At 42.8% G+C, this 26,689-nt stretch overlaps 1 protein-coding gene across 3 annotated transcripts in view; it reads right to left on the reverse strand.

The window, feature by feature from the left end:
- Nucleotides 1-16,393: 16,393 nt before the first annotated feature.
- Nucleotides 16,394-26,689, reverse strand: part of GPC3 (glypican 3) — a 458,636-nt gene continuing 448,340 nt past the window's right edge. For all 3 annotated transcript variants that reach the window (XM_068962139.1, XM_068962138.1, XM_068962137.1), the window contains one exon: nucleotides 16,394-16,867. In XM_068962139.1, coding sequence (XP_068818240.1) covers nucleotides 16,698-16,867 — 170 coding nt within the window. In that variant the 3' untranslated portion in view covers nucleotides 16,394-16,697. The remainder of the gene's footprint in view (nucleotides 16,868-26,689) is intronic.

Genomic DNA, 26,689 nt, shown 5'->3' on the forward strand with positions numbered 1-26,689 from the left:
TGGATCATCAATAAAGCAAGAGAGTTCCAAAAAAACATCTATTTCTGCTTTATTGACTATGCCAAAGCCTTTGACTGTGTGGATCACAATAAACTGTGGAAAATTCTGAGAGAGATGGGAATACCAGACCACCTGACCTGCCTCTTGAGAAATCTGTATGCAGGTCAGGAAGCAACAGAACTGGACATGGAACAACAGACTGGTTCCAAATAGGAAAAGGAGAACGTCAAGGCTGTATATTGTCACCCTGCTTATTTAACTTATATGCAGAGTACATCATGGGAAACGCTGGACTGGAAGAAACACAAGCCGGAATCAAGATTGCTGGGAGAAATATCAGTAACCTCAGATATGCAGATGACACCACCCTTATGGCAGAAAGTGAAGAGGAACTAAAAAGCCTCTTGATGAAAGTGAAAGAGGAGAGTGAAAAAGTTGGCTTAAAGCTCAACATTCAGAAAACGAAGATCATGGCATCTGGTCCCATCACTTCATGGGAAATAGATGGGGAAACAGTGTCAGACTTTATTTTTTGGGCTCCAAAATCACTGCAGATGGTGACTGCAGCCATGAAATTAAAAGACACTTACTCCTTGGAAGAAAAGTTCTGACCAACCTAGATAGCATATTCAAAAGCAGAGACATTACTTTGTCAACAAAGTTCCGTCTAGTCAAGGCTATGGTTTTTCCAGTGGTTATGTATGGATGTGAGAGTTGGACTGTGAAGAAGGCTGAGCGCCAAAGAATTGATGCTTTTGAACTGTGGTGTTGGAGAAGACTTGAGAGTCCCTTGGACTGCAAGGAGATCCAGCCAGTCCATTCTGAAGGAGATCAGCCCTGGGATTTCTTTGGAAGGAATGATGCTGAAGCTGAAACTCCAGTACTTTGGCCACCTCATGCGAAGAGTTGACTCATTGGAAAAGACTCTGATGCTTGGAGGGATTGGGGGCAGGAGGAGAAGGGGACGACAGAGGATGAGATGGCTGGATGGCATCACTGACTCAATGGACGTGAGTCTGAGTGAACTCCGGGAGTTGGTGATGGACAGGGAGGCCTGGCGTGCTGTGATTCATGGGGTCGCAAAGAGTTGGACACGTCTGAGTGACTGAACTGAACTGGCCACCTGATGTGCACAACTGACTCATCTGAAAAGACCCTGATGCTGGAAAAGATTGAAAGCGGGAGGAGAAGGGGACTACAGAGGATGAGATGTTTGGATGGCATCACTGACTCAATGAACATGAGTTTGAGTAAACTCCAGGAGTTGGTGATGGACAGGGAACCCTGCGTGCTATAGCTATGGTGTTGCAAAGAGTCAGGCACGACTGAGCAACTGAACTGAACTGAACTGAACTGAAGATCTGACAGGCACTTGGGAAATATGAGTACCTTTGTCCTTGTGTCTATGGCTGGCTCGGAGCACAGGCTTCAGCGGTTCAAGTCAATTCTTGGGAAGCCTACGCTTTCCTCACAGTTTGGCTCTTTATAACCTCACCTTTAGAGGCTCCTCATTCCCCTCCCAAAGTCCTGCTGTACACCCACATCCCTGAACTGTTGATGGCTTTATAATGAACATAAGCATTCTGAAAAACCCAGGCCATGACCAAGAGTTGACTGGTGACTTCAAGTGGATTTGCCTGTCTCCTTCGGATGACTGTCATGGATAGGCAGCCCCTTGGGCCTTTCCTCCTGCCCTAGCTGGGGAGTAATGCAAGAGTGACCAATGAGAGAGATGTTGGAAAATACCTAGCAGGACCTGAGCCCCTAAATACAAAAGATATGGGACCGAATTTTTACTGCATTGTCAGGTGGAATCAGACCACTGGCGAGGCTTTAAAAAGGCTCTTTCAGGAGAAATAAAACAAGAGATGAGGCAGGATTGATTAAGAACAATGTTTTGCAGTGGTCATGCAGGCTCTTGGCCTTGGTCATTCGTGAGTTTTCAATAACGTTTCCTTCAAAAGGAACATTGATTCTTGGATCAAAAGAAGCCAGAGTGTTCAATTCTTCATATCCATCTTATTCTCTTCCTTCTGAAGGTGTCCTCTCAAGTTCAAGTGTGAAATGCTCGGAGGAGGATGAGGAAGGCAAAGGTTCTAAAGCTGTAAGCCTTTTCAAGTGGTGTCTCTAAGAGATTCTTTTGACATGAGGACCACTGCCCACTTGAGGCCGAGGAGAGCTCTTATCCTGACAGGTAGGGTCCTGCATAAGTCAGGTGACGCTAGGCAGTTACAAAGGCCTAAGAGAGCTGACAGCTTCCTGCTCTCATAGGGCAAACCACAGTCCTCTCTTCCCACCAAAAATGTGGTAGTTCTTTTTTCAAAAACCTCTAATGGATGTGTCAAGCCATTTAAAAGACTTTCCTGTCCATTTCACTATGTGAGCCTCAGGACAAGCCTGACAGTAAGCAGTACAGGGCTTGAAGTAATACTTAATATTCTTTTTTCCCCAGTTTTATTGAGTTCTAGTTGACATATAACATTGTCCAAGTTTAAGGTGTACAGCGTAAAAAAAAAAAATAAAGGTGTACAGCGTGATGAATATATGTATAGATAAATTAATGATCACAATAAGTTTAAATAACATCCATCAGCTCCTAAAGTTACATTTTGTCCCTTATGAGAACTTTTAAAATCTACCAAAATGTTTTTGTTGATATTCTTTGGCTGACCTGATAATAGGCAGTGAGAAGTTGCTAACTAAAACTTCTTCAGTTTTCTATAGGTTTCTCAAAACCAGGTGAGGGACCCATGCTGGGGAATCATAGATTTTATATGATCCAGTGAGGTAGGACTAAAAGGGCATCTGAAATCACAGGGACTTAGCTCATCAACACTAGGTATAACCATTTTGATGGCACAGGGAATACCAAAGTTTGTCAGCAAATTTAAGGAACTAAAGAGATGGAAGTTTACCCTTGGAAAGGAGGGGTGTGGCAATATATTTCAGACAGATTCTAATTTGTTGGGAGCCAGAACTGTGTTTTAAATATTCATTATAATGGAAAGACAACCTTTAACTAGCAGCTTCTAGACTGAAAAAGTTATAATGTGGTAAACTCTTTATAATTATAGATTTGGCAAAACTAAATATGCCATTTTTGTTTTGTGTATGTATATACACAGCTTCCTGATATTCCCAGAATTAAAATACAGTGAAACACACTGAAGGAAGGCATATGGAGAAAGCATTGACTCTTTGATGGTTGAGGACTCTGATCGCTCTAAATAGGGCATAAAGAGAAGTTTAGACAGTCCCATGGCCCTTTGGAAGTAGCCGTATTTTTGGGGTTGCTCCTAAACAATACTTTTGCCTGGTAGTAGTTTTGCAACTGTAACCATAAACAAGTTCTAGAAAACTGTGGGAGAATAAAACTTTCTTGTTGGTAAAAGGGCAGAACACAAGACAGTATTATTCCAAGTTAAGCGTGCCCTAGGTTACTGATACATGCTCCATCAGTAGCAGCTCAGACTCAAAGCTTATGGTCAATGTTCCATGTGGCTGGTGCTTGGTGGCCTCGCTGTATAGACGTGGGAATCTGTGGTAATGTTGTCCAAGGGAAAGTGAATAGTTTCCACATTATCTGCCAGGGATGCGGCCACTCAAATTGATGTTCATGCCACAAACATCTATAGTGCTGCCATGTGTAAGAGGTGGACCTCAGTGCAGTGGCAGATCCCAGGCTAAATGACTTTATTGACTGCAAGCCTAAGATACATTTTTATTTGGAATTCTCAATGCCCTAGAAGCGTCTCCTGTTGGCAGTGTGGTGTTGGAAGAAGCTATAGGGGAAGGGTGTACATTTTTTTAATTTCCTGAAGGGTAAAAAGTTGTTACTATCTATCAGCACTGTATCCTAATGGCAAAAGTAGTCAGCCCTGTAAATTGTGAAACAGTTGTCATGCTCCTATTTGTTCTGTGATAGTATAAGAATCCAAAACAGGTCGCATCAAGAGAGTCGAAATAAAACCCACCTCTATTCAATCTGAGTCAGCTTTGCCCTCCCCTTGTATTTTTGTCTTAATATGTATCTTTGCTTTATCTAGGGTTAAATCAGATCTCCAAATCCTCCGCTGTGGAGACATGTAAGAACGCAGTCTCTGTGATCCATGCAAAAAGAGACTTTTCATCTCCAGTGAGACAGTGTTTAGTGCTCTGGCTAAGACAAAAATGTGGGCAGCAAATTCATCCCAAGGACCAAGTGAGAATTACTACGGGACTGGGAATATTTTCAGAGATGGAGCACTTCCTACCTCCTCTGTTCAGTCCATCCTGCGGTCGTTTTCATGAATTTTTGGCTGGGGAGCTGGGTGACCAGGAGCTGCTGCCCTTCCTTCCCTGAGAGAACAGCACCAACGGGGTTCCCCAATTCCACCGTGGGAGATTTATCTGCCTCCTGGATGGTTCCATGTAGGCCCATGTCTAGACTGATTACAAAAGCGCCAACAAAACAAAATAAATACCTAACATCTTACAGCAAAGGCACGAAACCAAACAGTGTGAGAGAGGAGAACAATGCAGCCGTTGTGCCAGGGAGTCTTCCTGAGGAGGATGGAATTCCCGCACCCCAAGGTTCCAATTTGTAAGGGCAACACAAAGCGTCTAGAAGCAGGCCCTGGCTTGAACGCATTCATTTGGAAGGGCAATGTGTTTTGTTAGATAAGAGATTTTTTTTTTTAAACTCACACTAGGATCAAAAGGAAATGGCAACCCACTCCAGTGTTCTTGCCTGGAGAATCCCAGGGACGGGGGAGCCTGGCGGGCTGCCGCCTAAGGGGTCGCACAGAGTCAGACCCAACTGAAGCAACTTAGCAGCAGCAGGATCAAAATGAAGGTCAGTATAACTAACTCTGTATGCACACAGATGTCAGGAAATTTCAGCCTTGACTCTAGCTCTCCAGTGTAACTCTCTGTTAATTCTGTTCTTTCCAGGTGACAGGGTATGTATAATGTGATAGGAGAGGCTCTGGTTGAGTCAGTGCTGACTTTGCACTTACCTTGCTGTGTGACTTTATGCACGTCCCCTAGCCTCTCTGGGCCTCCGTTTCTACATTGGTAAAATGAGGGCGTTAATGTTGATCATCTATCTCTATGAGCTCAAGACTCTAGTAAAGCAGAATAAATATTACAGTTCCATTGCCTAAGGGTACTGGAAATGGGATTTTCACCCCAAAAGAAAGCAATAATTATCTGTCTGAAGGAACTCTTAAATATATTGTCTCAAACTGAAACTTTGGGGATTCTATGGGTCACTTCTGAATCACCTCCACACGCCACATGATTGAAAGTACATTTGCTTAGCCAGTAGTTTCAAGTGACCTGAGGTAGAATGTGTGGACCGCTCATTTGTTCATTCTCTCAATATGTATTTACTGAGCACCTACTCTATGCCAGGCCTTGGAGAGAAGATGTTTCTCCCAAAATTCTAAGCCTCCCTTTTTCCCTCTCTTCTTCAAGTTTGGTTTTGTTTGTGACCTCAGGTACAAAAGGTTGAGTTAAAGATAACTGTTCAGTTCACTGTATATCATCAGAGTTGGTCAAGACAAGGCTCTTTTTCTTGCTCTGTTTGACTTATTTATTCCTTTTTATTCCCAAAGCCCACTCCCGTTCCCCTCCATACAAAGGCAACTATTCTAATGTGCTCAGTGTATGCTTTTTAGTGTGTACTTTTTTTGGTAAAATGTGTATTGTCTTCTCTGAATATATTTTCATTCATTGCAAAGGTTAGATGTAATATAGTCCATTCAGTTTCCAGCTTTTTTGCCCATATTATGCTTTTGAGATAGATTCATCCTGCTGGCTGTAAATACTTCTCATTGCTTCTAACCACTATGTGGTGCTCTGTGTTGTTCAGTCACTAAGTCACGTCTGACTCTTGGCAACCCCATGGACTGCACCATGCCAGGCTTCCCGTCCTTCACTATCACCCAGAGCTTGCTCAGACTCATGTTCATTGAGTCGGTGATGCCATCCAACCATCTCATCCTCTGTCGTCCCCTTCTCCTCCTGCCTTCAATCTTTCCCAGCATCAGGGTCTTTTCCAATGAGTTGGCTCTTTGCATCAGGTGGCCACAGTATTGGAGCCTCAGCTTCATCATCAGTCCTTCCAATGAATATTCAGGGTTGATTTCCTTTAGGACTGACTGTTTTGAACTCCTTGGTGTCCAAAGGAATCTCAAAAGTCTTCTTGAGCACCACAGTTTGAAAGCATCAATTCTTTGGCACTCAGCCTTCTTTATGGTCCAACTCTCACATTCATACATGACTTCTGGAAAAATCGTAACTTTGACTATATGGACCTTTGTTGGCAAAGTGATATCTCTGTTTTTTAATACTCTGTCTAGGTTTGCCATGCCTTTTCTTCCAAGTATCAAGCATCTTTTAATTTCATGGTTGCAGTCACCATCTGGAGTGATTTTGGAGCCCAAGAAAATAAAATCTGCCACTGTTTCCATTCACCCCCTCCCATCTATTTACCATGAAGTGATGAGACTGGATGCCATGATTTTAGTTTTTGAATGTTGAATTTTAAGCCAACCTTTTCACTCTCATTTCACCCTCAAGAGGCTCTTTAGTTCCTCTTCACTTTCTGCCATTAGAGTTGTATCATCTGCATATCTGAGTTTGTTGACATTTCTCCCAGCAATGTTGATTCCAGCTTGTGAGTCATCCAGCCTGGAATTTCACATGATGTACTCTGCATATAAGTTAAATAAACAGGGTGACAATATGTACCCTTGACGTACTCCTTTCCCAATTTGGAACCAGTCTGTTGTTCCATGTCCGGTCCTAACTGTTGCTTCTTGACCTGCATACAGGTTTTTTGGGAGGCGGGTAAGGTGGTCTGGTATTCCCATCTCTTGAATAATTTCCCACAGTTTGTTGTGATCCACACAAAGGCTTTAGCATAGTCAATGAAACAGAAGTAGATGTTTCTCTGGAATTCCCTTGCTTTCTCTATGATCCAGCAGATGTTAGCAATTTTATCTCTGGTTGTTCTGCTTTTCCTAAACCCAGCTTATACATCTAGAAGTTCTCAGTTCACATACTGTTGAAGCCTAGCATGAAGGATTTTGAGTATTACCTTGCTAGCATGTGAAACAAGCACAACTGTGCTGTAGTTTGAACATTTTTTGGCATTGTCTTTCTTTGGGATTGGAATGAAAACTGACCTTTTCTAGTCCTCTGGCCACTGCTGAGTTTTCCAAATTTGGTTGCATGTTTAGTGCAGCAAAGCATCTGCCCACAACGTGAGAGACCCAGTTTCAATCCCTGGGTCGGGAAGATCTCCTGGAGAAGGAAATGGCAACCAGTATTCTTGCCTGGAAGATCCCATGGATGGAGGAGCCTAGTAGGCTATAGTCCATGGGGTCACAAAGAGTCGGACATGACTGAACGACTTCACTTTCTTTCACTTTGACACATCATCTTTTAGGATTTTAAATAGCTCAGCTGTAATTCTATGACCTCCACTAGCTTTGTTCATAGCCTATCTGACTTTACACTCCAGAATGTCTGGCTCTAGGTGAGTGACCACACCATCATGGTTATCCAGGTCATTAAGGCCTTTTTTGTACAGTTCTGTATATTCTTGCCATCTCTTCTTAATCTCTTCTGCTTCTGTTAGGTCCCTACCATTTCTGTCCTTTATTGTGCCCATCCTTGCATGCTCTGTGTATGCTCCACATAAATTTCCCGTCTTGTGGATGGGTGCCCTGGAGTCCCACGGTGCCCCACAATGACCAATAATGCAACAGCCGTGTGCATGGTCCACTATGGACCTGTGTCATACTGCTCTGCTGAAGACACTCTGTCTCCTTTGTAATCTGGAGCATTTCTACATTATATTTAATCGGGGGGAAATTGCCTTACAATGCCGTATTGGTTTCTTCTGTACAAAAACACAAATCAGCCATATGTAAATTTCTGTGCTTTCTTCTACACTTTCTTCAAGGGTTATATCCCTCACCATTGACCATAGTATGTTCCCCATTCTACACTCTCCCTCACATCCTGTGTATACTTCTATTCTAATGTTTATATTGTATTGTAATTTCTTGTCTCCCGCAATAGATGTGAATCCCCATGAGAGCAGGGATTGCTTCCATGTCATGATTATGGTGAATAATGCTGCAGTGAACATTGGGGTGCATTTATCTTTTCAAATTAGTGTCTTCATTTTAGGGTGTATATATTGCCAGGATTGGAATTGCTTGATCCTATGGTAGTTCTATTTTTATTTTTTTGAAGAACCTTCATATTAAATACTATTTTCCATAGTGGCTGTACCAATTTACATTCCCACCAGTAGTGTATCAATATTCCCTTTTCTCCACATCCTCTCCAACATTTGTTATTTGTAGACTTTTTGATGATAGCCATTCTGACAGGTGTGAGGTGATATTGCATTGCAATTTTGATTTGCATTTCTCTAATAATTAGTGACGTTGAGCATTTTTTCATGTGTCTGTTGGCCATCTGTATGTCTATTTTGGAAAAATGTCTATTTGGGCCTTCTGTCCATTTTTTGATTGTGTGTGTGTGTGTGTGTGTGTTTTTTTTTTACATATTGAGTTGTCTGTGCTATTTGTATATTTTGTATATTAACTTCTTGTTCATCACATGACCTGCAAATATTCTGTCATTCCATAGGTTGTCTTTTTGTATTGTCAATGGTTTCCTTTTCTGTGTAAAACCATTAATGTTTAATTAGGTCCCATTTATTTATTTTTGCTTTTATTTCCTTTACCTTAGAAGACTGATCCAAGAAAATATTGCTACAGTTTATGTCAATGAGTAGTCTGCCTCTGTTCTCTTCTAGGAGTTTTATGGTTTCCCTCTTGCGTTTAAGTCGTTAAAGCCTTTTGAGTTTATCTTTGTATGTGGTATGAGGGTATGTTTGAATCTCATTGCTTTACATGTGGCTGTCCAGTTTTCTCAGTAGAAATTGTTGAAGAAATTTCTTGTTGAAGAAATGATCTTTTCCCCTTTGTATATTCTTGCCTCCTTTGTTGTAGATTAATTGATCATAGGTGAGTTGATTTATTTTTGGGTTATTGGTTTCACTGATCTATGTGTCTGTTTTTATGCCAGTACCATGCTGTTTTAATTACTGTAGCTTTGTTGTATAGTCTAAGTTAGGGAGTATGATATGTCCAGTTTTGTTTTTTTTTCCCTCTCATGGTTGCATCGGAAATCTTGGATCTTTTGTGGTTTTGTATAAATTTTAGGGTTATTTTTAATTCTGAAAAATATGAGATTTTTTAAAAGGGATTGCATTAAGTCTATAGATTGCTTTGGGCATATGGAAATTTTAACAATATTAATTCTTCCAATCAGTGAACCCAGGGTATCTTTCCATTTCTTTGTATTGTCCTCAATTTCCTTCATCAGTGTTTTATAGTTTTCAGAGAATAGGCCTTTTGCATCCTTGGTTAATTTTATATCTAGGTAGTTTACTCTTTTTGATAGAGTCTTAAACAGGATATTTTTTTCTTTGATTTCTCTTTCTGGTGAAGACTTTAGGATTTTCTCTGTTTTGTTAACTGTTAATTTTATTTTTCTCAACTTTTATTTATTTTTAAATTTATTTTTAATCAGGGGAAAATTGCTTTACAATGCTGTATTGGTTTCTTCTGTACAAAAACACAAGTCAGCCATATGTATAATTATGGCTGATTTGTATAGTTATATGGTAGGGTTTTTTATATGTAGTATCAGATCATCTGCAAATAGTGACAGTTTTATTTCTTCCATTCCAATTTCATAAAGTATATTTTTCACCTTTTTCTCTCTTCTCCTTTAGTGACTCCTATAATGAAAATGTTGGTATACTTTATATTGCTTCAAAGGTCCCTTAAACTATTCTCATTTTTTGAAATTTGTTTTTCTTTTTGCTGTTTTGTTTTGTTAATGTTTTGGCTACACTGGTTCTTTGTTGCTGCACACAGGCTCTCTCCAGTTGTGGCAGGTGGGGACTATCCTTAGTTGTGGCTCTTGGGCTCTAGAGCACAGGCTGAATAGTTATGGTGCAAGGGCTTAGTTATTCCACAGCAGGTGGAATCTTCCTATACCAGGGATCAAACCCATGTCCCCTGCATTGGCAGGTGGATTCTTAACCACTGACCACCAGAGAAATCCTTTGTGCTGTTCTTATTGGATCACTGGGTCATTTCTACTATTCTTGGTGGTTCAGATGGTAAAGAATCTTACTGCACTGTGGGAGACCCAGGTTGCATCCCTGGGTTGGGAAGATCCCCTGTAGAAGGGAATTGCTACCCACTCCAGTATTCTTGCCTGGAGAATTCCATAGAGAGAGAAGCCTGGCAGGCTATAGTCCATGGGGTTGCAAAGAGTCAGACCTGACTGAGCAACTAACACTTTCCACTGTTCTATCTTCCAGATCACTTATGCGTTCTTCTGTATCATCTAGTCTGTTATTAATTCCTTCTAGTGTGTTTTTCTTTACCATCTGAGCCACCAGAGTATGGTTTTTACTTCATTTATTGTATTTTTCACTTCTGCTTTTTTTTTTTTTTTACAGTTTCTAGTTCCTTCTTAAAATTCTCACAATGTTCATTTATTCTTTTCTTTAATTCAGTTAGCATTCCTATGACTTATGCTTTGAACTCTTTATCTGGTACGTTATTTTTGTTTAACTCATTCTTTTTTCAGGGATTTTCTCCTGTTTTGTCAATTGAAACAAATTTCTCTGCTTTTTATTTTGCTTAACGTTCTCTGTTTCTGTGAAATTAGACAGCTGAAAGAGTTACCTGTCGTAGTCTTGAAGGTGTGTCCTTGTGTGGGAGTGTCCCTCTGCAGTCTGCATGTGCCCAGTGGCTTTGGTGGGAGAGCTGGATCTGACATGCATGTGAGTTATGTCTTTACTCAGGGTGCGCTGACAGCTATCACCATGGTGGGAGGTGGGGCTGGAGATAGAGGGGCTAGAACAAGAGCCAGATATGATCTACTTCTTTGCTTAGTGGCCAAAAAATACCCTATTAGAGTGGGGGTTGGGTCCCACGTTGCTGGAGCAGAAGCCCTAAGGTTTGTGTCCAAGCTGGCTCCATTCCTTCTAAGTGTGTGCTCTCCCTCCTCCCAGCATCAGAACGCTTGCCCTCGAGGGAGCAGGGTTCCCTACAGGAAGAGGGGCCAGGTATGGGTGCATAGTGTGGGTCTACTGGCCTGGGCTGTGGCCACCTGACCAGTCAGATCTGGGGCCACTTCTGATGTGCTGCCTCTATGAAAGTGAAGTCGCTCAGTCATGTCCGACTCTTTCAGACCCCATGGACTGTAGCCTATCAGGCTCCTCCGTCCATGGGATTTTCCAGGCAAGAGTGCTGGAGTGGGTTGCCATTTCCTTCTCCAGGTGATCTTCCTGACCCAGGAATCGAACCCAGGTCTCCCGCATTGCAGGCAGACGCTTTACCCTCTGAGCCACCGGGGAAGCCCCTCTATAAGCACCAGTAATGGCTGCCCCTCTGCTGTTCAGATGCTCTTCGGGGTCTGGGTTGGCACATTCCCTCATGATTGATCACTCCTCTCATGGCAGCCTTTACGCTAGTGCAGAGCTGCATTGTGAAGCAAGTGGGCACAGTGAACGTGTGGCTCAGGCTAGGGAGCTCGTTGGAGTGGTTGTGGGAAACTAGACAGAATCTCATACAATTCCACTTTTTCTGCCTTGTTTCAGGAGTAAGCAAGTGTGTGCATGCACTTCACTAGCGGAGTCTAGGTTTCTTATAGCCCTTTTCAAAGTAGCTAAGGGGGCTCATCTTCCCAGGCCTGCATATGCCCAATGTGTGGCTGGAACTGCTCCCTCCCCGGTGAGGATCTCTGTGTTTTTCACCCCCTACCCCCATTCTGTGTCCCCTTCCAGGGGCAAAGGTCATGACTTGACCACTTCTCTTCCCTTCCTACCTGATTCTGTGTGGATCTTTCTTTTAGCCTTGGTTGTAGAAGAGCCTTTATATTAGTCTTGTTAGTTTTCAGTGAGATTGCTCCAAATATAGAGGTATTTTTGATGTGTTTGTTGGGAGGAGGTGAATTCTGTGTCTTCCTATTCTGCCATGTTGTTCTTTTCCATCTATTTTTAATGTGAAACTTTCAAAACCAGTATATATATTTCCAAACATATAAAAATGAATAAAAAGTGATGAGCTTATTTTGTCGGTTCCTTAGCAAACCTAGCAGACCTTTTATATTCAAACTAATGCCGTGTCCTTCCAAGACGTACAGTGTCCTCAAACACTGTAGAACTTTTCTTTGGGGGAGAACTCCTCCATATCCCATAGCATATTCTTTGGAATCTTCTCAGGGAGGCCCTTTGTTTCTTGGAGGCAAATTTGATTTTTGGAAACAGCTAAAAGCTACTTGGCAGCAAATGTAGTGAATGAAGTGGGTGATCAAGCTGCAGAACATTATTTTTGGTTCAAAACAAGGTGTGACTATAAAGAAATGAGGCTAATTTTCTTGTATGGTACATAAACTGGCTCAATAGTCATTCCAAAAGAAAACTTCCAAAAATGTATGGCCTTGGCAAGAAAATTTTCTCCCCCTGTTCTTGTTGTCTGTCTCTCTCTCTCACACACAGTGTATACTGTCTGGCCCAATATCTAGACAAGTAAAATCAAAGGCCCTTGGAATTTGGTTTTAAAAAAATCAGTTACATGAGTATGGGATGGAAGAGACCTGGCTTGGCAGCTATTCATGCAAAATCACTTGGGGGTTTCAGTTGGCCACAAGCCCATCCTTCATGAAGAATGCGACGTGGCCTCTTGAGTGTCTGCATTCTAAGGAGGTGGAGGTCTTGGGCTCTGTAGGAACTTGAAAACCCATGCTCCATTCTGCACAGGCTCCAGCTGCACCCTGAGCTCAGCTATCAGCACAACAGCATGAAAGGACCACTGACCCACTAGAGCAGGGAACAGGTAAATGAGTTGAAGAAACCAGCTCGGAAGAGGCAAGAGTCACTGATTGAAAATGATTAAAGACAGCTGTATGAAAAGTGGTATTGTCTTACTCTCATGTTGGTCATTATGGAAGAGCCAAGAACAATGGGTAGAAATTACAGGCAGGCAGATTTAGGCTCAACCTATCAAAGACTGATTCATATTATAGACCTATACATTCATTATAATCTCATGTGGGTGAATATATACATACAAAGCCAAAAAAAAAGTGCAAAGATTTCAATCAAATATTTAATACTATGGTGTATGGAATCATGAGACAAATGTCATCTTTTAAACTTTACATGATGATGTACAATTAGATTTTGATCACCTGTGTATATTTCTTTTGAAAAAAAAAAATTAACTTTCTAAAAATCGAAGGTGTCCAGCAACCAAATAGTCTGCTTTGCAACTTAGTGAGAGCTCTGCCTTAGGTGCTAATCAAACATGGGTTGTGGGATGAAACTAATGGGCCCTTTTCAACCTAGGGATTCAGTATGTTGTTACATGATTTAACCTTGTTCAAAATACCAGAGTTGAGCTGGTGGAAGTTCACACATGGATCCAACGAGAAAGAGGCCTGAAAACTCCGAAGATGGTGCAACTTTCCAACTACTGAGCCTAGTCTAAGGCCTCCCAGGTGGTGCTAGTGGTAAAGAACCCACCTGCCAATGCAGGAAACGTAAGAGATATGGGTTCGATCCCTGGGTCAGGAAGATTCCCTGGAGGAGGGCATGGCAACCCTCTCCAGTATTCTTGCCTAAAGAATCCCATGGACAGAGGAGCCTAGCAGGTTACACTCCATGGGATCACAAAGAGTTGGACATGACTGAAGCAACTTAGCACACATGTACACAGGCTTAGTCTAAGGACAAAATTGTCATCTTAACGGAATTCATGTAGGACGTTAAAAGCAAAGGCTAAGATAAACACTTCAAAGGTATAAAGCTACCAACAACTAGCTGTGAAACTAGATTCTGAACTAGGAGAATAAATACAGAGAAATAGGAAAAGGCATGGATAAAATGCTGAGAGACAGGCCATTGAGTAAAAGTAAAATGTCAATAGGAGATGGCGGATTTTCTATGTTTTGTAAGTGTGAGTGGTTATTTAAATCCCGACCATTTAGCTGAAGGCAGAAGACCTTGGACTTTATATAGAGCCTTCTGCTGGCTGGTCATCACTCAGTGGGCATGGACTGTAGTGGTGGTGTACCAAGATCACAGAAACGCTGCCCAGCTTGGGTCATGTTCTGGGAACTGAAGTGTATCAAATATGACCTGAAGCTGGCAATGTGTTGAGAGGCATGTGGCAACAGCACATGCATAATCCCATCACTGGGCAGAGGGGCTGGCACTTACTTCCTTTTGGGACCAACGATGCCACAAAATCAGAGCAACAAAGAAGCTGGACATCTGAACTGGACTGTCGATTTTACAAAAGGGAAAGTGAAGTCGCTCAGTCGTGTCCAACTCTTTGCGACCCCGTGGACTGTAGCCCTCCAGGCTCCTCCGTCCATGGGATTCTCCAGGCAACAATACTGGAGTGGGTTGCCATTTCCTTCTCCAGGGGATCTTCCTGACCCAGGGATCGAACCCAGGTCTCCCGCATTGCAGGCAGACGCTTAAGGGAAATGAATGTGAAAGATGTTCAAAATCAGTCCTTTTCATCTCCTAGAGAGGAGGAAAAGGACTTGAAGATGGTACCCTTCTGTTTGCAGGCATAAAACCCAATCTCAGGGTCACATTTTTGCCACATTAGATAAAACCTTGCTGTCAAGTGACAGGGACTGCCATTAGGCGCTAACTGGGCTTTCAAGCCTTCTGGTCTGCTGGTAGTATAGCCTGGCATACTCTTGAGTCCAAGGAACAAACTTTTGCAGTATTTAGGTTTCATGAATCAAAGAATAATGATTCTCATAAATCTTACTCAAATACAGAAATAATGATGTTTAAAAGATAATGCCTGTTCAAGTGTTACCAACCACTACAAATCATTGAAAGATGCTAACAAATACCACTGATTGTAGCCTTGACCAAAACCAAGTGAAGGAAATGCTAAACCAGAAGTTTCCAATTTGTATTTGCAAAATTTCTGCAAAGGATGAACATGGCTACCAGGAACTTGTGCTCCTCAGGAGACCCTGATGAAAGTATGTTGGTGACCCATAAGTTGTGAGAAATGACCCCCCCCCCCTTCCTCCTGTCACCCTGCAGAAATGGGAGCTCCTGGTTGGGACTGCCTCCCAGAATCAAAGGGGACGTCTCAGCCCCTCCCTGACCTTGGTTCACACTCCGGGCTGTGTGCCCAGCCCCTCTCTCTCCTCATCCTTCAGCTTTGCTTCTCCTTGCCCTCAGGTGGGAGCTGAGTCCCACTTATAAAGAGTCAACAATGACGGGTGACCTGATCTGGCAAATGGGCACTAAGCCAGGCCTTGGAAACAATGTCAAGTCAGTCATTCCTGAGGTTCTTTTGCAGCAGAACATTCAAAGAGCAGCATCAGCATCATTATTGGGATGGCGTATGTGTGAAACACAGTCTTCAGAGATAATACTGGACCTACAATGGACAAAGTTGGTATTGGAATTAGTATTGGTGCCAGACCTTCAGCTCCATGAGAGCGGGATCCAATCTGTTTGGTTTTCTATCATCTTGCAGCTGGTAGAGTGCCTGACAGCCAACAGGTATGCAAGGCCTAGTTGTGGAAAAAACAACTGTCGAAGGAACCCGTATGAGGCCAAGAGCTGCGTTGCTTCCTATAATCCTGGGTCTCCTGACAACAACCCCTATGACCTGACCCAGGGCAACTGCCAGCCTTGCCATGTGGCAACCCCTGGAGAAGAGTGACAGGGAGCAAGGAAGCTGGGGGAAGTACTCCTTTGTACCCTTGGGGACCCCTCTCTGGGTAGGGGGAAAGGAAAAAAATATTGTGTACATGATCCATACAGAGGATTTCTAGTTGGGCAAAACATTTTCAGCAAAGAGAAATTTGTAAAGAGAGATGGGGGGAGTATTTTGAAGTGTCTTTAGTTTCACAGGCAAGACACTCTAACCCATTTATTTTTAAAAATTATTTATTTGGCTGTGCTGGGTCTTAGTTGCAGCATGTGGGATCTAGTTCCTTGATTGATCAAGGATCAAACCCAGGCCCCCTGCATTAGGAACATGGAGTTTTACCCACTGGACCATCAGGGAATTCCTTCTAATCTATTTCTAAGCGGAGATTATGGATGGGGTGTGTGTTGGGAGGGATTGGCTTTGGCTGGAGCTTGGGGCCAAGACTGATACTCACCCAAAAGATAGGGAGGGAGGGGGATTTTCTCATATGGAATAGAAAGCTAAGTGAGGAGGAGGAAAGCACTGCATGGTCACCATGTACGAGGGCTTAAAAAAAGACTCAACGCATTTTTATTTGAGTGTTTATTTTTTTTTTTTTCCAAAGAAATCCATGCAAAGGGAAAGACAGAGAGAAAGACATGGCAACCATGTTCTAGCAGCCAAACATAGGAAAATAATTTGGCACAATTTGATTTATTGCAAAAGACAATCTATACTACCACTAAAATTTACCCTCCTCATGGAGATGCCATGTGATTTTCGAAAACGTAACACAGGGTTAGTCTTCTACTTAATGGCTGAAGGAGGTATAGAAGATAAAAAAATAGGAAAAAAAGAAAAAGGTGGTTCCCTTTATAGAGGGACACCACAGGGTGCTGAAGGGCAGCACATATCCTGTGAGCTTGGCAGTCAGTGCACCAGGAGGAAAAAGCACAGCACAGAGACTGCCAAGCTGGTGAGAAGCTTCAGGGGAGGATGGCCATTCCCCAGGTTGTGAGAGGCAACTATCTCATTGTCCTTCTGATTCACATGTTGCTTGCTTCCAGGAGCATCGTCCACATCCAGATCATAAGCCAGTTCTGCCAAAAGAGAAGAAAGACTTTAAATGCAGGCTCACCAACGGCCTCAGGCATGCACTCTTCATGGCCCAGGCACTTGTCTGGACTGCTAGGCTAGCCCGGCTTTGAGTTCTTCCTTTCCTTGAAAGGAAGGCCGCTGGGAGATGGGAAGAAAACACAGGTGTGGAGCTGGGGCCCACCCGAGGAAGAGGGCTAGTGGTATTCCTGCCAGAGAGGACACCAACAAGGCGCACATGAGCTGGCCACTCCCCTCCTGCCTTTGGCTCCACCCACACCCTGGGGTGCACACGCCCTTGTCATGTCTCCTGGTTGGCAAGGCTGTGCCGTGTGGGTAACTACATGTGTGTTCTCATGTGTATGTGTGTGGGTGGGGGAGGGGATGTGGTGAACCCCCAGTGTACCTTTTCTGTGTCCTGTACCCCTGGGAGCCTTGCCTTAGAGTTGACAGTAGGGTAGTTTGCCATTGAAAGTTTTATTTTTCTGAAATATTTCTTCTTTTATCTATATGGCCTTTTCACTGCTGACTGCCAACACACACGCACATGATATGCATAGGATTTAAACTGACAGCAAGTAAATTAAGACTAAGGAGAGGCCTATGGGTAACAGTCCCTCTTTGCCTACCATTTATGAGATATCTTCATGATTCTGAAAAGAAACTGGGGTACTGGGGTTGGCCTAACTCAAAAGTCACCCAGAAGGCAAATCTAAGTTGATAGTGGTGTATCAGGAAATTAAAGATGGTTGCCCCAGGGCTCAGTTTCTTTTAGATTTGCTCTTCCAGATTTAGAGCGCAAATCTTTTCCTTTGGCTTTTCTAGACTCGGTCACCAATGTTTCTATTTTCAATATCTTGTGAAGGTGATGTGATGTGAGCAACTTCAGCAGCCAACTGTCCTGTGGGCAATGGAGCCAGAAAGATCTCTTGGGGACATGGAGATGCTTAGCAACAGGCAGAGAGGAAATGACTGGGATTCTGCAGAAGGAAGGAAGGAAGAGGAAGGAAGAGCTCCTCTTACAGCGGATGAAACATGCAATAAGTCACAGGAAGAAGGTGTGGGGACTCAGCTGGTCCAGGATGTGTGCAGAGCAGGGCCTAAGACCAGGGCTGCTGTTAACAGGCTGGCACTGCTGAGAGCAGACAGCAAAGTCAAGGTGATCAAAGGCAAAGGGTCTGATTACACAGTCCGCAGTGCTACTTTCCAGAGGGCTATTGCAGTTTATAATGCCACTAGCAATGATGAGGGAACCAAATTTACTATGTCTCAATAAAAAAAGACATTGTAGTCTGTATAAGATGATATCTCACAGTTTCTTTAATTTGCATGTATCTGATTACTAGTATGGGCTTCCCAGGTGGCACAGATGCGGGTTCATTCCCTGGATTGGGACGATCCCCTGGAGGAGGGCATATCCAGTATTCTTGCCTGGAGAATCCCTTGGACAGAGGAGCCTGGTGGGGTGCAGTCCATGGGGTCACAAAGAGTCGGACATGACTGAGCACACATGTGCAATTACTAGTATAGATGAACGCTTTTTTGTTGTTCACTAATTATATTTCTCAATGAAGGACAGTTCATATCCTTTGCCTTCTTATCTACTTGGTATTGATGTTTTTCCTATTAATCTGAATGCAGATTTCATTGAGTCCTTTGCTTATCATATTCAATACAAATAATTTTTCTATTTTGTTATGAACTATAATTATTTTTCATTGCTGTACAAAGAAATGATGTCCTAACTTTCAATATATAAGAATCTGACCACATTGTGCTCTTCTGAAGCTGAGAAAGTGTTTCTTCTTCCTTGTTAATAATTCAAATCAAAATTTCCCGCGAACCCTCTTACTGAGGGAAAAGCAAATCAGCAGACTAATCTCCATTCCTTCTCCCCACAAAATAACTAGATACAAAGAAAATCAAAGAGAAAAAGAACAAAGAGCAATGCTTTGCTTGGAAATCAGACCTCTGGCTCAGCAAGGTGAATGGCACAGGGCACACAGAGCAGGCGGAGGTCAGCTGTCAGTCGGCAAGGCAGTGCAGGCTTAGGGCCTGATCAGATTTCACCAGCCTTGAGAACACATATGGCTGGGTCTGCTGAAAGCCCAGCCTTGAGTTTCACGGCAACTTCTCAACTTAAATGAAGAGGAGTATTTTTAGGACTGACGTGAATGAGAGCCTTCTCAGCAGTGCTTTCAAATTCCTTTTCCGGATATTCCCCTTGCCCAACATCAGGATTAAACAAACAACATCTACTACTGTGACCACTCAGTTCCCCTACTATTTATCTTGCTCTTCAAATAATCCATGAACACACACACTTTTGTCTACTATAGCAGTTATGGTACACCCAGGAATTATGTTAAATCCAGCAGTTTCTCATCTTTGTACCACCCAACACATCTTTTGTTATGTCTATATCTAGGATCTATGTTTTGAAATTATAAAAATGACTACCAATTATTGAGTCCTCCTTGTGTGCCAGGCATAACTACCCTTTATATACATGATCTCATGTAATTAAACACTCTCAGCAATGTTATGAAATAGGTATTATAATTCCCATTTTACTGATGAGGAAGCTCAAGCTCAGCTTACTTTTTTGCCCATATTTACACAGCTGGCAAGTGGCAGAAGTGTTCTTTGAACACAGGGCTAACTCTGAACCTCATATGGAGCTATACCATACACAAATTGCAAAATTTTATATACCAAATATACTGCAGTGCTTAAGTAGTAATGGGTTCCTTCTTGAAAACAAAACAAAACAAAACAAAACCTCATTTAGTGAAAATATCCTGTCAATGAGAACTAAAACCCAGATGAAATAAATGAAGCAAAAAGACAACTTACAGACTGGGAGAAAATATTTGCAAACGATGTGACCAACAATGGCTTAATTTCCAAAACAGTTCATACAACACAACAATAACAAACCCCCAACAACCCAACTTAAGTCTTATGGGCCTAAGATCGAAATTGACATTTCTCCAAAGAAGACATACAGGTGGCCAACAGGCAATAAAAAGATGCTCAACATCACTAATTATTAGAAAAATGCAAATCAAAACCACAATGAGATATCACCTCACACCAGTCAAAATGGCTATCATTAGAAACCCTACAAAGAACAAATACTGGAGAGGGTGTGGAGAAAAGGGAACCCTCCTACACTGTTGGTGGCAATGTAAGTTGCTGCAGCCATTACGGAAAATATTATGGAGGGTATCCCAGAAAACTAAAAACAGAGTTGACATATGATCCATCAATCCTACTTCTGGGTGTATATCTGAACAAAACTATAATTCAAAAAGATACATGCACCTCAGTGTTCACAGCATCATTATTTACAGATGCCAAGATATGGAAGGAACGTAAATGTTCATCACAGATGAATGAATAAATATCTGGTGTGTATATATATATACACACACATATATATGGAATATCGCTCAGCCATAAGAATGAAGTAATGCCATTTGTAGCAATATGGATGGATCTAGAGATTATCATACTAAGTGAAGTCAGAAAGAGAAATACAAATGCCATATGATATCACTTATGTGTGTGGAGTCTAAAATATGACACAAATGAACTTATCTATGAAACAGAAACAGACTCACAGACGTAGGGAGCAGACTTGTGGTTGCCAAGGAGGAGGAGGGGCAGGGGAAGGATGGGAGTTTGGGATTAGCAGATACAAACTACTACATATAAAACGGATAAACAACAAGGTCCTACTATATAGCACAGGGAACTGTAGTCAATATCTGGTGATAAACCATAATGGAAAATATTTAAAAACTATCTACGTGTATAACTGAATCACTTTGCTATACAGCAGAAACAGAACATTGTAAATCAACTATACATCAATTGGAAAAAGCACATGAGAGAAGTCAACGTTTCCGCATACAACTGATCACACAGTTGACTAAGTAGCCTTCTTAAGCTTTGTGAACTACTGAAAAGAGCTTTAGGTTCTGGGACCCCAAATGGTTTTTATATCAGCTCTATTTTCCTGAAGCAATCAGCAATAATGGCCAAGGCCATCAGACACACACCTGGCACAAAGCTGGGCCAAGTCTCCTACCTCCAAATGATCCTAGGAATATTCAGAATAATACCTTTCTGTGCTTCCTACGCTGTGGCTATGGGTTTCCTGAGGCTTCCCACCCAGCAGCAGCAAAGCTTTATCACTCAGTCCTATAGCCAGGCTCCTGTGGCTGATACTGATGGGGGTTCCAGCAAAGATACATTCTGAGCCTGGGCCACCATCATGAAGAACAGAGATGAAGAGGACAGCTTAGCATGACAAGGAAGCACTATGGGACACAGAGGAAATAGAGATTTGGTTAAGATAAGCACGGACATTCCAGGAAAGGGGAAATACAATCCAATTTAATTCAACAAACTTAATGGCAGCCTACTATGTCCCAAGCATTGAGCTAGAAGATTGGAGAAAGACTTACTTAATGTTTGCCTTCAGGAATCCACACTATGGTGGGATTACAGACCAATAGACAAACCAACAAGACACTTGGCAGAAAGTGGAAAGGGTTCAGATAAAGGCAAAAATGAAACACCAGTGGGTTAGAAAGGAGAGAAGGGACTTCCCTTGTCTAGTGGGTAAAAATCAGCCTTCCCAACCTAGATGTCCATTGACAGATGAGTGGATAAAGAAGATATGGTACATATATATAATGAAGTATTACTCAGCCATAAAAAGGAATGAAACTGGGTCATTTGTAGTGATGTGGATGGTCCTAGAGTCTGTCATACAGAGTGAAGTAAGTCAGAAAGAGAAAAACACCATATATTGATGCATATATGTGAAATCTAGAAAAATGGTACCAATGAACCTATTTGCAGGGCAAGAATAGAGATGCAGACAGAGAGAACAGGCATGTAGCCATGGGGTGGAGAAGGGGAGGGTGGGACATATTGAGAGAGAGCCACCAGGGAAGCCCGTAGCACTGACTACCATGTATAAAATAGGTAGCTAGTGGGAAAGCTGGTGCTCTGTGATGATCTAGGGGGTGGGATGGGGATTGGGAAGGAGGTTCAAAAGGAAGGGGATGTCTAATTCACATTGTTGTACAGCAGAAACTAACACAACATTGTAAAGCAATTATACTGCCAAAAAAAAAAAAAAAATCCGCCTTCCAATGCCGGAGGTGCAGGTTTGACCTTGGGTCAAGAAACTAAGATCCGACATGCTACAGGGCGGTTGCACCACAACTCGAGAAAGCCTGTGTGCTGCAATGAAGACCCAGCATGGCCCAAATATAAATTTTAAAAACAAAGAAGGGAGAGAGAAAAATTAATAAAAGCTTACTGGAAGGTTCCTTTGGACAACTGGGTTATAACTGTGCCATGAAGCATGGGTGGACTGTGGCAGGGCTGAATGAGATTTCCCATTTCAGGCAGAGGGTTCCGCTAGAGTCAAATCATCAATACCTGAGAATGCTGAGAGGGCACACTGAGTGCGAGCCAGTAGCCTCTATGGAGGGAAGCAATGTTGAGCGCTCATTGTTGTAGGGGGTGTGTGTTTGTGCATGTGTTGCTTGATGGATGATAAAGGGTAAGGCAGGAAGGACAAGAAAATAAAGGCCAGATCTTGACAGATTAGAGATAAGACTTTATTCTGTGGGCAATAGGGAGGCACTGCAGGTTTTTAAGTAAGGAATCCACACAATATGTTTTGTGTTTTTCAGAAAGATCATTGTTAACAGTTTGGAGGACAGCCCTAAGTGGGTGGGAGAGACTTGTCAGACATCTTGTCTTGGGAAAAACAAGAAGCCTGTGGGAACGGTATCTGGGGATCTGCCAGTAGCAAATATTTAAAAAAAAAAATTTCAAAACCCTATGAAGAAGCTAAATCTACACCAAACCAAGACCATCTCATTTTGCTACATGCCAGATGCATTATGGGGATCACCACAAACCATACTCTTAAATCACTCATATTTTTATGTTTATCAGTGATGTTTGGTTAGGTACATAGTGTAAAATGCACATAAATTGTTTCTGTCTTGCAGTTGAATGTCAGTGAGAACCTTTTGGGCCAGCAAGGAGATTTTCATGCTAAATTCAAAAATCTGTTTCTATTTGTCATCAGTTTAACTACACCCAGAGGGTTAGACCCAACAATCTGTACTCATTACACACTCAGCCATGACTCTCATTTTGTTCTTATGTCCTTTGTGTTGCAGACTAGATAATCTCTTTAAATTATCATCAGTCATTTAGGCCTGAGCTTTGTGTGGAAAAAGTTTTCTGCATTGGACGAAGCACTTATTCTGGGGTACAACCCTGAATATTGGAAGGACTGATGCTAAAGCTGAAGCTCCAATATTTTGGCCACCTGATGTGGAGAGCTGACTCATTGGGAAAAAACCCTGATGCTGGGAAAGATTGAAAGGAGGATGTGAAGGGGACAACAGAAGATGAGATGGTTGGATGGCATCACCGATTCAATGGACATGAGTTTGAGGAAACTCTGGGAGATGGTGAAGGACAGGGAAGCCTGTGGTCCATGGGGTCACAAAGAGTCAGAAACAACTCAACAATACCACCAACAACCCCATTCTTAGTTATTCAGAATCTCCTAGGGGAGTTCCTAAGAAAGATGCCTCCATCCTGGGAGTCTGGAGCCCTGGGTTCCAGGCCTGGCTCAGTCACTGAGTTACTATTTCACCTTTGGCAAGTCACCTCTCCTGGGCCTCAGTCACCCCATTTTGCTAAATCAAGGTATTGGACTAGATGAACTCTAAATTTCCTTCTAGTTTTATTTCTCTCTGATTCCAAGGCTCTTGGGGCCCAGTGAGGAGCATAGTCTGCTCAGGCCGCCATCATTCCTCTACCCACAGCAGCCAGGATGGCTGCCCCACCAGAGCACCTGGAAGCAAGTAGATGCAATCAGTTGCTTTTCCTGGGGTGTGAGCCTTCCTAGTGATGTTCACCAGCTACCAAATTCTGAATCCTCTTTCTTCTTAAGCTGGTTTAATGGTGGCTAAGAGACCCTGGCAAGAAATAAATCCATGCTGGACTGTTTTTATTTTCTTTAAACGCTGACATCTCCTAAAGGCCATAAACACCAAGCCCTAGGAGAGAAGTTACTGAGGTACATCAAGCAGGCGTGCACAGGCAACCAAGGAAAATCTGTCAGCCAGTGAGACAAGCCTTTGGGCCCTTACAGAGCCAATGGGGTCTTGAACATATAAGAAGATTCAAACACTCACCCTCTGGTGGCATGGGCATCAAGCAGGGCAAGGCACTGCTAGAGGGGCCTCACCCACCCCAGCTGGTGGACTTCACAGGGGCAGCCCAAGAGAAGAGCTGTCATTGCAATACCAGGGGTGCAAATGCTGCTGCCGAGCTGAACAGGGGGTGTCTTCCTTGCCAAGTCTTCACCCGCAGAAGGCTTCAAGCCAGGCCCTAATATGGCAACAGAGCAACACTGCTCTCCCCGTGTTTTGTATCTGCTGTGTATGGTCGGGCCCTGGGACAGGAGTATGTAAAACCAGCAGTGCACTGCTTGGTAGGCCCCCGAGGCTGAAATTGGGGAAATCACTAGAAACTGTACCATTGCACACTCTGCTGCCCCTTCCCACAGAAGCCTTTGGGCCGTTGGCTTCTGAATCCCTAATGGATCTTGGTTTTCTTTGTCCTCCCCTCAATACAACCTTCCTTCCTGCCACATCAACGCCCCCCACCACCACCTTTGTGAACTTTCAGGTGTGAAATGACTACTTAAGACTTGAAAGCAGAGGAAAATGACTTTGTTAATGAACCTCAGGTCTCCGGGAGTGAGTCGGAGATTTTCTTCTTCATAGATCAGACGAGGGAAATGGCACACTTGAGGCCTCTGGTTTTAATTGGTCTAATGGGACTCCTTTTAGGGTCCATTTCACAACGTGCCTTCGTGACAAATAAGTGAGCTGCCAATTTCGCCAACTAAGTGACTGCAAATTCTGGGAACAATCCAGTCACCGATCCTGGAAGAGGGCTGGGGCAATGAGATGCCCACTTCATTTCCTACAGCTAATTCCAGCCTACAAATACCCTTAGGTACACTGCTAGGATGTTGAAAGAATGCAGTGGATTTTACCACTAGTACAGGCATGGCCTCTCTTCCTATAGCCTCTGTTTCTCAGTCTGGGCTGGGTGTACCTTCAGGTTACAGTGCAGTGGGCTGTGGGGACATGAGGCCATGGCATGCTTCTTCCCAGGGATTTAGAGGGAAAAGGACACTATTTTATACTGGGACACACAAGGCTGTATGATGGAGCAAAAGGCTGGGTTATTTGCAAACTCAGTTAAGATTTCATAAAGTATTTCCCGTTTACGAGGACCTGCAGGTTATGTCCCAGATCCTCAGAATCAGGTGTTCACTCCCACTCTTCACTGCTGTATAATGGTTTTAAGAGCACCATGGGACACTTGGGTCACCTAGGCTTTGTATACTATCAAAGCTGGGCTATTCTGACCACATATTCCTGATTAATGACTTAAAGTAACTTTTGTGATGACAACTTCCTTGTCAGGAGAGGAATGCCACAGTAATTGCCCTTAAATGAGACTCAGAAAGCTTAGTGTCTAATACAAAATGATGTCTAGGGGATTCAGCCACTAACTAGGTCTCACTTCTGTGTCCAGCCACTGAGAAAGGAACAAAGAAGAACATCATGTAATACATTTGGAAACTGTCCTTTTGCTGTAGAATCTTATGATGTGGGCCAATGCTATACTTGTTTAGGTACATCGTGAGTCAAGTCATATTCCCCGAAACAGAACAACTTCATCCTGGAAACTGACAGTGTGGATGGGTGGTGTGAGTGCTGGCTTTCCTCCACCAGCCTGAGAATGATCACCACCTTCCACAGGAGTGTCATAACTATTACTCTCAGAGATTCAGACCCTTCCCACCTGAGGCTGCCTAAGGGCTCCACAGGAATCACAGTTCCTCAAAGCCTTTCCTTCCCATGGGAAGTAATGGCCTGAGACTCCTTGGAATATGAGAAGCTGGTGACAGAGACATGATTCAGCCAGGGCCAGGGGAGAAGATGAATAAAACAGGCTTCAAGAAGGCAAGTGAGGAGAACACTTTAAAGAGAGGAGGAGAAGCACAGTAGAACGTTATAGAAAGGTCAAGGAAAGTAAGGACTGAGAAGAAGCTACTCAACGTGTCAACAAGAAGGTAATGGAAGATTTTTGAGAGAACTTTCGATCGGGTTGGGCCAAAACCATACAGTAGTGAATTGAGAAGAGAGTGGGAGCTGATGTGGATTCACCCAATACTGATTAGCCTTTGGAGAGTGAGTGAGATGAAGCCCTGTCGTTGGAACTGTGTGTTATATTGTGGCAGAGCTATCAGCAAACACGTGTACAAAGCTTCATTAGAAGGTGTCTCCAGAGTTCCAGCTCAAGATGGTCTTGGAAATGCTATATTCTTATTATCCCTGATGCATTAACAACCTGTACTAGATACCAGATACCTGTATACCAATGTTTGTAGCAGATTATTCACAGCAGCCAGGAGGTGGAAGAAACCCAAATGTCTATCCATCGATTAATAGATAAAGAAAACGTGGTCTACCCATACGATGGAATATTATTCAGCCATAGAAAGGGATGAAGTACTGCTGCCTGCTACAAGATTATATGAACCTTAAAAACCTGACACTAACTGAAAGAAGCCAGCCACTAAATACCACATAGTATATGATTCCATTTCTATAAATATAACTAGGCAGAATAGGCAAATTTTGGCAATAGTAGTAATGATTGCACACATTACAAGTGTAAATAATGCCTGTGAA

The sequence above is a fragment of the Capricornis sumatraensis genome, chromosome X (assembly GCF_032405125.1).
Source record: "Capricornis sumatraensis isolate serow.1 chromosome X, serow.2, whole genome shotgun sequence".
Lineage (NCBI taxonomy): Eukaryota > Metazoa > Chordata > Mammalia > Artiodactyla > Bovidae > Capricornis > Capricornis sumatraensis.